A 13,394-nucleotide genomic window follows, 5' to 3' on the forward strand; every position below is an offset into this window, starting at 1 on the left:
CTGCCTCTTTAAACGATCAATATTTAGAGCATCAGAGGTGTAAAGTAGCTAAGCACATTCAGTCGAGTACAGTTACCAAGTGTATTCTTGGTAGCCTTGATAGCTAGGCTAAATTATTAGCTAAACAGCTAAAGGTGAGGGATATGGTCACAAAGTATACACTTATATCTCCTTAAACATAAAATGCACAAATTAAAGTATTTTTCTTTTGTAATATTGGTATTTTTACGTAAATAGTAGTAAATAATTTGAGCACTTGTTTCATTGTGCTTAGCATAAAGGCTAATGAGTGTGATAATGCAAACAGAAACAGAGGATGTAGGAGAATAGAAGGATTACGGTGAATATTCTAGATAATCTCTTAATCTTTGTTAAAGGAAATGAAGAAAAAGTGGAGAATGAAAGCAGGGGTATGTCCTAATGACATACTGCTACTGTTAAGCATTTCCATGGTATGCTTTTTATGTAGTGCTTGTAGGCGTACAAGAAATGTAGTTTAACATTTTGTTACTGACAGAAAAAGGTGCATTTTGTGCACTGACTTACATCAAATTGCAAGTTATGCCACATTTTAAATTTCACCCAAAAAAAAAAGCAAAGAAAAGTTTTTCATAAAGATCAATACTTTTTGTTTGTGGGTCAAGATCTTCCTTGAGCTGTCTCACCACCCTCCACAGTTTATTTTAATTTCTTCCAGCTGTGAGTACATCCTACACGTCCTTTGTGCATCACATTGTGGGAATGTATTGTGCATCAGCAGTAAAGAAATCAATACTAAAACTGAATATACAGTACCAATCTTAAGTTTAAAGAAACACACTTCCCTAACTAGAGAATGGGAAAGTGTGTTCCTTTTGCAACTTTACAGCCTGAACTCACTGCAGACTCAAAGCCTGTTTAGAATTAGCATGTAGTATGGAAATGGGACATAGTACTTAACCATTTTGTTCTAACAGGATATGATGCAATACCTGAGCAAACTGTAGCTTTGTCACAATACCATACCACATACAAACTCTTAGCTAGTTTTGAGGCCATAGTATGTTTACACTGGAAAAGAGACAGAAGCTAGCGTATTAAAAGAAATATGCTTGTTTTGGCAGATGGTGGTGAGAAATCTCCACAAGGTTCTTGCAAAACAAACAAAAACAAAACTAAATCTGTGTGTTTTCTCTTTGTGAAGTTTAGTGTGCAGTGGTATTCATACATCTGATGGTACTTCTATTGCACATGCTAATTTCAGTCATTTTAATGGCAAAAACAGTACATGATGATTAGTATTATATAGGCTTGTATAAGCAATTTCTATTTAGTATGGATCTGGGACAGATGTTGCGATATGCAATTTGTTGCAATTATTTGCAGCTGTGAGTAGGTCCTCTATGCATATACCAATAGTACACATCCTGACTGTGTGGAGCACACTTAATATTCATACTCTTCCAGTGTGGACACACAATGTTATTCAAAACCTGCTTAGAATTAGTATTCAGTATGGAGCATATGCTTTGATGCTGCTTGCAAACTACCAAAAAAATACACCCATCTCTCTACAAGACACAACGGTAGGTAGCCAAAAAGACACCTTTTACTCTGGTTGATTAAAGTTGTTTTCAAGCAGAAGTTGGGTGAAGCTATGCTTAGAAATGAACTTTGTGTACCAAAAACTAACAGAGTGAGTGTAAGTTCAAATGTAGTCTGTCTAATTGTCACAATAAGTGAAGACATCAGTGTAAGGTGTTGAGAGTTTTAAACATGGAAAAGATTAAACCTCAAACTTAACCTTAAATGAATATTTTTAGATTAATCTCAACTTCTATTACTAACAATGTTTTTCCCACATGGCTTTTTCTGCATTAATATCCTTTACAATCCTCAGTCTACCTTTGTTAAAGACAGCATTATCTATCTACATTGGTGGATTAAAAGTGGACACACGAACTGTTCCACTGTTTTTTAATAACACTACTTTGACTGTGACTTCATTTTTAGAGAGAATATTATTTTCAGTACATTTCTGAATGTCATTCAGGGCTGTATACACGTATTAAGCCTTGCCTTCAGGACATTAAAACATTATACCACATAAAATAATGCTGTATCAAATAATACAAACAGAAATATATAATAGTTATCTGAGTAATAGCTTCAGACACAGGTAATAATGTATCAATATCAATGAATAATGAGCTTCACTTTGCTTTAGTTCACTCAATTATTTCGTTTTAGAGAAGGTGTCACTTTTTTAGAAGTTGCGTATCTAATTTCAGCTGGGAACTTATTATCCTCCTGAGATCAAGCTGGCGCAAAAAGTTGTATTCAAAGGACAAAACTTGAATGAGAAATGAAACTAATTTAATGGCATGGACATGGAGGCCAAATAGGCCCTAGAGGGGCTGTGAAATTTGACGGGAGTGCTGTCTTTTAATATGAGGCTGCACTGAATAAAAGCCAGAAAAAATAGGAAAAGCTGGGAATTCAACACATCTCTCTTTGCTGCTAAAATTGTGAAAAGATGTTCTCTGCCATGCCTGTGTTGAAAGTTTACACAAGTTAGATAAGTTCATGTGAGTTTCATGACCTCGAGGCTAATGAAACTCACACAGATCCGTTGGATTAACAGCAGGAAGGCACGCATTAAATTGTTCATGTCAAACTTTTGTTTGAACTCTTGAAAATTTGACTCCCTGAGGGTGCGATGGTTTCATCAGACAGCTGACAGGAGACTTCCTGTGATCGGCTTTTATGAATGTCACTAAAATGGTGTGAAAATGGCAGCCAAGTCGCGACAACAGAGCGGCACTGGTGGATTTGTCCACGTTTAATGAGGCAACTGGTGGGGAGGAGAGGCATTGTTTTCCTCTCATTGGGGATGCATTGAGTAATTTGCGGTAACCAGGGGAGATGCCATCCCCTTTCATCCCTCCTCAAATGGCCGCCTGACCGCAGCAGATGCCAAATCGTTCCAGTACCATTCCTGAGCACATTGTTGGCATTTAATAGACATGTACCGCCACTGCTACAATTGTTCCCCCACAGCTTCATGCGGTGTCAAAGAGAAAATGACAGTGTAATTAAACCAAATATCAAATCCAAACACTAGTAAAGAGAAACTTAGTAGTCATGAAGCATACCTCAACCTCTACATGAGGAGATGTAGCATTAAAGCCAACATAGAACCAATGCTGGTACATGTACAATCATGGACAATCATGGATCAATCATGGATCAATCATGGATACACAAACAAATTCTAACAGAAATATTGTATGAAAGTGACAAAATAAGTCAAATGGAATATAAACCTCTTCAACCCTGATGTACATTGGATATCATTGGATTCATACCTACAAATGTTGAGCAAGAACGTGCATTCCAGTGGATTTGTTATTGACTTACCTTTACTTTTTTTTTTACCTTTACATCACAACTAACTATTTTGGAAACCATGCTACTGTGAATGTATATATATTTTATGTATTTTCTCTAGACATCCAGGCATTAAAAGGTTTCCATTCATTTTTATACAAAAGTCATCAAGGAACATCAAGGTTTGTGGGTCAGAATTACATAATTGCAATGGGGGTGATGTAACGGCAGACTTTCACATAAAACCTATGTGGTCAATTGAAACCAATGCCTGGAAATGTAGGAAAAATATGCCATACATTCTAAAATTTTAAGCAATAACATAAAGAAGAATTTAAAAAACTTCGTAAGCAGTAATCAAAGTTAATGTTAGGTATTAAGAGGTGCGCTCCAAACCCTGAATGGCACAGTGCAATCAATGGGCGTAATAAATATCCAATGTGAAATAAGACAAACTCTTCATACTTTGGTAGAAAATTGCTTGTTCAAGCAGCACTTGATTGCTCATAGAGGATGATTAAGAACATAGTTTTAAGGGCTTTTACAGGATTTGTAATTCAGGAGCCTAAATACACTGGTATGGTCCTCACATTCAGCTAAAGATCACAGCATTTCAGTCATGTCAGGCTGCACTTTGATGAAACGTGAAATGATGAAGACATTTGGTGCCACATTGCAAGTATTTCACTCGGACAATCAGTGAAGTGTTAGAATATGGGTGATGTGGTCATATGATGGTTATAATAAGAGGGGGGGGGGGGGTTGTTTCTAACTCTAGAGTTGCTTTAGGTAAAAACTGAATGGCATCATCGGGGTTCAAGAGATTAAAGATAAAATCAGAGCTTTTACATTTGCAGAATCAGGTTTAAATGGTTACCATCAGTTTTGAGGTAATGCAGTTTAATCCACACATGAGGTCTTATTTATTACATCTACTTTAATTAAAAAATTAAATCACATAATTCTAACTTTGGTACAGAAATGACTGCAATAGCTACATTTGTAAAGATTGTGGCTGCAACACCATCAACACCAATGCAGACAATGCAGGAGCCTGATTTCTCTGTTTAGCAGCCACACAATACACTGAGTTAGCATCAGTTCTTTTACACCGCATGGAAAAGACATGGAGAGATGTCTACAATGGCTATTATTCATAAATTAATCATTCCTGTTCTTTTTGTTGATAAAAAACTTTAGAAAAGGGAGGCAGGTGAAGCAAAGAGAGGAGTAAAGTTGACACAATGAAGAAGAAATTCCCCAACAGTACAAATGATTTATATTAGAGCAAAGTGGAGAGAAAGAACTACATGAAAATACATATGGGGGAAAAATTTGCATCCCACAAAAAAAAAAGAAATTCATAGGGATTTACTTTCTCTAAGAACATACATGTAGCTTTATTCATTTTAAGTCATTGTAATACTCTTAGGATAAATGTCCAATTTGTATGCTCCATTAATGTGCAAATGGGAAATGTGACATCCAAGACCTCCAAGTACATATTCATTTAATTAATTAGATATATGAATATATTGTGACACAATTACAAAAACATGTTTCTTGAGCTGTTAATAATAGTTGGTGAGATGTTATCATATCTCTCCTGTACACTTGTTTGACTGACTGCCTTTTCTGCTCCTGAGACTGTACTAGAATACACAAATCTGAGTTAAGAAGGGGATTAGATAGAGATGCCCTACTGATGTAAAAACTGGTTGAATTGTATTTTCATGCAGTGTAAAAGTCAGCAAAAAAACAAAAAGACATTCAGTTATAGATTTTGAGAACACGTATCTACCAAATCAATCATTAGATTTAGATCTAGATTAAGATTTTTTTAGATTTAGATAATTGTTCTAACATATTGCACCTTTTTCCATTTGGTCTCTTTTCATTTATTTTCTTTTTAACAGTCACTCTTAATAAAAATAAAAAAAACAACACACTTTCCTTCCTCTATTTCTTTCTTTCCTCCTGCAGTCCACTCACACCATTTCTCACTCTTGGCTGTGTTCTTAGCTCACAGCGCCCCTTGTGGCAAATTCCATAATTAAAACCTTTCTGCCTTCAATTCCAGCAGAGCTTTCCAAACATTTCCACTGCAGTCTCCCTCAAATAGTTTGTGAATTTCATCGAGGGACCACATCAGATAAGAACATACTCCACAGGCCACAGCAGAGATGATTTTTACAGTTAGAATTTAGCACAGAATTGCATAACAGTCTCTGCAGCAGGTGGGATGATAACAACAGAAAAGGAAGGAGAGGAGAAAAACCTATCATCAGGCTCTTTGTGCAATTTTCTTATTGTATTAATGTCTGCTGAGGTGGAAAATAAACTATTTCTAAGTTTTCTAGTGATACCATGGTATCCCCTCCCCCCTCTCAAGGACCCCTGGAGCTTCCAGGAACAGAACCCTGCACAGGAGCCAAGTCACTGCAGTAAAATACTGGACTGAAAAAACACATTTCCAGCCAATTTGATTCTTTTTTTAAAGTATAAAAATGATGTTTTCTGCCTCTATAACAAAGTGTTATGATCGAAAATATGACAGGAGGTAGAAAAAAATGTGGGGGCGAGAAAGAGAAAATGTGGAGGGGGTGGACATATCAGATTCATATCCCCACCCCACCTCCCTTTTTTGGTTCATAACTGCCAAGGGTATTAATAATTAATGAGGACAATTCTCTGGCGTCTGGATGAGTCATACTTTCTGCTACTTGGGTTCCCAAAAGCCCCATAGGTTGGATTAACACAGAAACAGGAAATCTGAATTTTTTAACCCCTAAAATGGAACAGGCATGAATGTTTGATGGGTGCCTAAAAACAGATGGATCTATGATACCTGCAAAACAATGAGGTCTGTGCCACAAAAGCTTCAAGACTTGAAAAGAGGAGCACATTTGGGATGCGTGAGCATGGATTTCGCAGAAATAGACACACAAAAAGAGGTGATGTGAAATGAGGCTGCATTAAAACAGGTAGAAATGAGGTTATTCTGTCTTAAATGTGACTTAAGGACATTTTTCACACATCTGAAACCACAAAAACAGCATAAACAACCTTTTTTATCACGTTCTAAGTCTATATGGTTAGATTCTTATGTAATCTTGCTTAAATAGAGACAGAATTAAGCAATAAAACCAGTTTTATCTGCATATATACCAACATTTAAGACGTGACTCGTTGCTCAGAGGCAGAGCACGTCATGGTTGTATGCTCTTAAGAGTAACAAGCAGCAGTTTCCTCGTCTCCACAGCCAGTTTCCTTGAACTAAACAGACTAGGCAAACATATATTAACGCTTGAAGGCCAGCCAGTGTTTGCATATGAACAAAACAAGTACAACATTCTGTCACTTGAGCTGTATTGTGTCCAACACTGAGCTGTCAGACAGTCCAACTTGTTCTGTGAAAAACCTAGAAGCGTGGTATGAAGGAACATTGGTAGTTTCCAATGAAAGAATATTGTACTTTTGCAAGTTTGTAGCAAAGCAGCTTAGAAAAAAGAGCTAAAAAGGACGTCAACTAAAAGAAATAGGGGGACACAGTGCAAATAGGTGCTGATTTTAATACCTTGATTTCAACATGATTATACAAGAGAAAATTAACCAATATACAGGAGATTTATGACCGATAGAAAATTGTATTTATTATACTTTCCATGATACATTCTATTCATTTGTAATGTCAATAAACACTGATAATTTTAACTTAACAATACTTTTTAAATAAGGACCGGATAGAGTTAAGTTGATAAAAAGAATTTCGAAATAGAACCTGTCTTGACAATATAACCTCAAACTAAATAAATTAAACAAAAAAAATATTTGAAGCCATCATGACTGAGCATTTTTACTAATATTGCACATGGTGTTTTATGATATGATTCTGCCCCAAATCTCCAGAGCAACTTTAGAGCCAAGATTTGTTCCTCGCCCCACCACTCTCCAAATATCTCCATCACCCCTTTTTTTCCCCCAACAATCCAGAATCATATCAAGTTTAATGCACATTTATTTTGGTTGCATAATGTTAATAAGAAACCTTTTACAAGATACTGTGGGAGATATAAGAATAAGGAAACTGCTTGAAACTTCACAGACTCTATCAGGCCTCGGCTTGTCGTGCGACACAATAAAACAGGAAACATCACAGATCACATTTCACAACCCTCCTCGCCACCCCCCCTCCCTCTCTCGGCGGGGGGGGGGGTCGGGTTCTTCAGTCAAAAAAACTGAGAGAAACAGAAACCCTTGAAAACAACTCAGCAGTCACTTCTCGTGACGTGAATTAGCTCTGATGCGTCATTCTAGTCATTCAAGTCATTCAAGTCCTTTTTCCCGCTCTTTGGGTATTATTCTTTTTAAATAATACCAATATCTCTTTAAATATTCCTGCATAGAAAAATAAATTAACTATGTTGTTAAATTTCTTTTTTTACTACGAATTGAGAGCTGACAAGAAGGGGGAGGGGGGGGGGGGTGGTAGTAGATCACCGATTGAATTATAATAGCGGTCTGTTTGACATTTCTGGGTTGTAGTCTCTTGATGATGATGCTCCGTCGTACAGTATGTGCGTGTGCATGTGTAGATGTTTCTCTCCTTGTAATTTACAAACCAGTCCCACAGATACAAATAATGTAAGACTTACAAAATAAATTTCCAGGTTACGCTTACATGGCAAGCAGCTTTGTAATTTTTTATCCTTGGGTTTTTTGTTTTTTTTTTTCTTCCATTTTTCAAGAAACAACATCCTCTGACAGTGTATGTGCCGTTAGATTTCACCCAAAAAAAAAAAAAACATACAGTTTTTTTGTTTTAAGTAGCAACTTTGAAGAGAAAACACAACTCCATTCAGAAGACACTATATTTAACATGGCTCTTTACACAAAGAAAACAAGTCATGAAATCATTCCCCCAAAAAGAGTTTTTGCAAGTGCCTTTTGACTCCCCACCCCCCCCCCCCACCACCACGCGAATGGAAAACATGAGCCGTTTTAGCCTCCCAGCATAGAGCAGGTGTTCTGCTACTGGTGTAATAATCCAGACAAGATGGCAGAGAGAGAGAGTCTGCAGCCGACTCCAGGAAGCTTCCCAAAGAACAAACAGGTATCCTCACAAATTGAAAAAGAAAGAAAGAAAAAAAAAAAAAAAAAAAGTATCATCCATTTGAGTCACCGTTTCTGTTAATCTCATCCCAGGAGAAGCGATTTTGGATACTTTCCGGAGTGAAAGAAAACAACCGAGGCTCCCTTTATTTCTCCTCTCTCTCTTTCTCTCTCTTTTTTTCTTTTTTTTTTTTTTTAAATGAAGGGTTGAAGACCGCGAGGTATATTCTCAAGCACTGTTTTCAATACCCTTTGATTTGGTAGGAAAAAAGAAAAAAGAAAAAAAAGGAGGAGAAAAAGAACAACAAGAAACAACAACAACAACAAAAAAAGCAGATAAGTACCCATTTCAATAGCAGCAAAAATACTATAACTGTCTGGTTGCTTTTTAGGGTGTCCTGTGGTATGTATGTAGGATTCATACATGTGGTGGCATGGATAATCCAAAAGGTCTTTAACTGTGACATACATCCACGCTGATTCTAGTAATAGCTTTGTAGTGTGGAGCCATTTTGTCCATCTCTGCATTGGTCATTAAGGATTACCAGAAGGCACTTTTTTTTGCTGTATGTGTGTGTGTGTGTGTGTGTGTGTGTGTGTGTGTGTGTGTGTGTGTGTGTGTGTGTGTGTGTGTGTGTGTGTGTGTGTGTGTGTGGCTGCAGAGAGAGAAATGTAGAAAGAAAGCGAAAGATCTGGGGTGGCTAAATGATGTCTGTGTATGTGTGTATGTGTGTGTATGTGTGTGTGTGTGTGGCTAGAAGGGGAGAAAGAACCAGAGAAAGGCAGATGTGTTTGGATGTCTATCTGCCTGTATGTGTGTCTTTCTTGTGTGTATTTGTGTGTGTAATCAATGCACTAAATCAAACACAACAATCCCTACATTTTACTCAGTGCAGTCTGCTCCTCGAGCACCTGCAGGTAATCAGGCGTTCCTTGGAGCTTGGCTTTCAGCTCGTAATACTCACTTTTTCTCTGCTCCACCACGATCTTACTGTGGTTCCCGCCTATCAGCGACGACTTCTTCATCTTTTTATCCAGCGTTTTCTCCGGGTAGCGGATTTCATACCCGCCCATGCCTATACTGTTGAAATCTCTTTTGCCGTCCAGGAAGTTCTGGATGAACATGCTGGGCTCTCGGTGGGGAAGGAACTCCTCCAGTTCGTCGATGGTGCTGAGGCGCTTGTTGCGCTCCAGGGTGGAAAGCGAGTCTTTATCCTTGTCAGCGCTGTTCCGGAGGATAATCTTCTGCCTCTGTGAGTCGGCAAACTTGAACCCAGCATCCATGTCTGAGGATCGTCCCATCCCGCAGGTGTGGCTCTTTCCGATGTGATCGATGGTCTGGGGGATGAACGCTTCGCCTCCCAGGTCGTCTCCGGGGATGGATCCTTTTTTGCCCGATTTGTGGCTGTGTCGGCGGAGCTGCAGCGACATGGAGCCACACTCCTGATTCCCCAGTCCCTCCTGTCTGCCCACAGGTTTTTTATTCCGCCTCAGGACAAAGACTAGAAGGCAGAAGGCCACGAACACAGTGAGGATTAGCACTACGAGGATGCTGAGGATCATAATCGAGAGAGGCACGGGCCCTCCCGGTGGGGCTTTACCGACTCCAGCAGGCGAAACTGAGGTCAAAAGAGGGGTGGCGCTAGTGAGAATAAACGGCGGCCTTGGAACAAGCTTAGGGCACAAGATCTCATTTTTCAAGAGGCGCAGCTCGATGTTGGAAAACTGCACAGGGGAGGCACATTTCACCTCTTTGGCAGCCACTCCATCACTCAACTTCTCTAGCCAGAGTTTAAGGGCGACTAGATCGCAGGAACACTCCCACGGGTTCCCTTCTAGGTCTATCTGGGTCAATGACCGCAGCTGGTCCAAGACACCACTCACTGGCAGGGTCATGAAGTGGTTGTTTTTCAGATTCAGTCTGGCTAAAGAGACACCCGCAAACACGTAGGCGGGGAGACTCCGCAGAACATTGTTGTTGAGATACAGGAGTTGGAGGTTCGGCATGGAGTCAAATGTGCCCGCTAAGATTTCTTTTATGGCATTATATTCCAAATACAGGTATTGTAGGTTTGTGAGGCCCAAAAACATCTCTGGGTGTAACTGTTCGAGCTGGTTTCCATTCAGATACAGTCTCCTCAGGTTAGTGAGGTTAGAAAACACACCTTTCTGGACTGTGATGATCTGATTGCTGCCCAGATGTAGCAAATCTAATCCCTCAAACCCTTGGAAATCAGTCGGGCTTATGTCACGGATGTAATTCCCACTCAGGTGAAGTTTCTTGGCATTTGGGGGTTTGGGAATGAGATCAGCTAGATTTTTAATATTCCTCTCCTGACAGCTGACGCTAATGCCAAAGTCAGACGGGTGGGCTTTACAGCTGCAGGGCTGTGGACAAAACAACGGAGGGGTCCGCGTCTGAAAGGAAACAATCTGGCTATTTCTTCCAAAAGGAGGTAAACCAGCCACAATGCCATTACCATAAATCTTAGACGAGTCAGTGGTTTTTGGCGCTTTCGTGGCTATGGGAGCCATGGTGGTTGGGGACATTTTGGAGGGCGACTGCCCATTATCAGGCATTGGGGGCGGCATCCTAACATCAAAGTCACTTCCTGTTCCCATGGGACAAAGCTCCTGTTTGTTGGTTTCTTTCAGGAGCCTCCCGTACAAGTCACTTGGTGTTTCACATATGGCCTCGCCGATAAAAATATTATAGGGCATGTTTTCAAGCCATGCCTTGAGAGGTGCCAAGTCACATGTACAATTCCAGGGGTTGTCGTCCAACTGCAGCTCTACAATGCGCCCGATGTGCTCCAGAACCCCTATATAAGGAATCTTCTGGATCCTGTTCCCCCTTATATCCAGGTGTGTGAGCGAGGCAAAGCGAAATATGTTGTCAGGAAGTGCCTGTATGAGGTTATCGTTCAGGATCAGCACTTTTAGCCTGTGCAGTTTATTAAATGCTCCTTTTTCAATGTATTTTATCAAGTTGTAGTCAGCCTGAAGGTACTCCAAGTTTTCTATCCCTTGGAAAGTGTCTGCTCGCAGCACCTTTAACTCATTATTGTTCAGGTGCAGCTGTTTCAACGCGCTCATCCCCATGAACGCTCCACCCTCAATGTTCTGCAGTTTATTGTTCCCCAGCTGCAGCGACACAGCGTGGGTGAAGTTGAGGAATGAGTTCGGGTAGAGTATGATTAAGAAGTTGTTCTGGAAGTTCAGATGGTACAAGGACGAGGCCGGCGGGAAGAGCTGCGTGGGTCGATAGACGGTGATCTTTTCGCAGTTGACGTACAGCACGTTTTCCACCGACATGCAGGAGCAGGCGCTGCAGGTCTCGGCCATCAAGTCCGAGGCGGAAGGGTCTGCCATCGGGGGTCCGTCCGACATGGAGGGGGAGGAGAGGGAGGAGGAGAGGGTGCCGGAGATGGAAGAAGAAAAGGCTGTCAGCAGGAGTACGAGCAGCATCTCGCCGGTTAGAAATCCTCCCCCAGAAAACCATTTAGTAACCTTTGGAGAGAGAAAAAAAAGACAGGTGCATGCACGAACATTCATACACACATACACATGTGCAAACAAGCCCAGAGACACATGTGCACACACACACAAAGAGAGAAAGCAATCCATCAAAATGCATATTTTGCACTAATTATACTGCAAAATCAAACTCAAATCCCTTTTAGTGCCTATTAGAAATCAAATCAATCACATTTGCGTTAGAATGATCATTTACTGTATATATGTATGTATGTAACCATATGCAAATTGCCATTCTAATGCTGCCCATTACTAATTATTGTACTTTTTCATTAGAATCATTGCAGTGAGTGGGGTTTTCTTTGACACAGTGATTCACCCTAATTATTGACCACCACTCATGTTGGATGCCGGAGAAAAAAAAAAATCCATACTGCAGGAAAAGTAACATATGCTGTGGAAATTACTCCAAACCCATGAGCTGCTGCACATCTATGCATCACATTCTGATTCTCCCCCCCCCCTCCAAAAAAAGCATGAAGCATCATGTTGGAAATGTCTTAAGACAGCAGCAGCACCACTAGGATTCTTCCCTCTCAGCACATTGAACATAATCAAAGTCAAACGGCTGCAGTTCTCTTTTTCATGGGGGTCTCATTTGAAGCCAGCAGTGGCAGCAGTGGAGGCACCACCACAGGTTATTTAAGAAAAGCAACAGTGAGAGCAAAAAAGGGGGGGGGGGGGGGGGAGAAGAAAGAGAGAGGGGGGAGAATTGGTATTGTGCCCATTGCTGACATATTGAGAGGGTTTGAGCGGCAGGCATTTATCAAACCGGCTTTTTTTCCACCACATTTGACATCAAATAGAAACAAAATGTCCTTCAAATCTTTGACATAGAAAACTGGTACTTATTAAGGAAAATGGATGAATTCTAATTAAACGAGACTTACCCAAAGCTGAGGTGGTAACGAATGCGGCTCCCTCCGGAGACACGGGGCAGTTTTGGTGAGACATGGATGGAGACATAAACGCAAACAGTCCTTCCCAAAGCTGAAGTAGAACGCAGACAGTTAGAGGGGCGCAACAAGGTTTTTTTTCGGCCCCCTCTATATCCCCATGTAGGCTACTGTATATCAACCTGAGCCAAGCACACAGGGGTGGAGGGGTTGAAGGAGGAGGAGAAGGAGGAGGAGGGGGGTGCGGTGGAGATGGAGAGAAAGAGGAGGAGGAGGAGGAGGAGAGGGGGGAGGTGAGGCTCCGATTTCACCCGATGCGTCTCTTGCTGACGGGCTCCTCTTGCTTGGAAAAATCACCTCTCTGCTCGTTCGGTCCCCAAGGTGGTTGTACTACCTCCATGGAAGAGCGTTCATATGGTTGCAGGAGAGATAAAGAGAGACCGGGAGATAGAGGAAAAAAGAGAGAGGGCGAGAGAGAGA

At 40.6% G+C, this 13,394-nt stretch overlaps 1 protein-coding gene across 1 annotated transcript; it reads right to left on the reverse strand.

The window, feature by feature from the left end:
* Positions 1 to 9,357: 9,357 nt before the first annotated feature.
* Positions 9,358 to 11,985, reverse strand: slitrk4 (SLIT and NTRK-like family, member 4). Its single transcript, XM_062425644.1, has one exon. The coding sequence runs from the start codon at positions 11,947 to 11,949 to the stop codon at positions 9,358 to 9,360; it is 2,592 nt and encodes an 863-aa protein (XP_062281628.1). The 5' UTR covers positions 11,950 to 11,985.
* Positions 11,986 to 13,394: the final 1,409 nt, after the last annotated feature.

This window comes from Scomber scombrus, chromosome 9 (genome assembly GCF_963691925.1).
Source record: "Scomber scombrus chromosome 9, fScoSco1.1, whole genome shotgun sequence".
NCBI classification, from domain to species: domain Eukaryota; kingdom Metazoa; phylum Chordata; class Actinopteri; order Scombriformes; family Scombridae; genus Scomber; species Scomber scombrus.

What these genes read in the sequence shown, in the direction of transcription:
- slitrk4 (XM_062425644.1), bottom strand. Translation starts at nt 11,949, where the DNA reads ATGCTGCTCGTACTCCTGCTGACAGCCTTTTCTTCTTCCATCTCCGGC.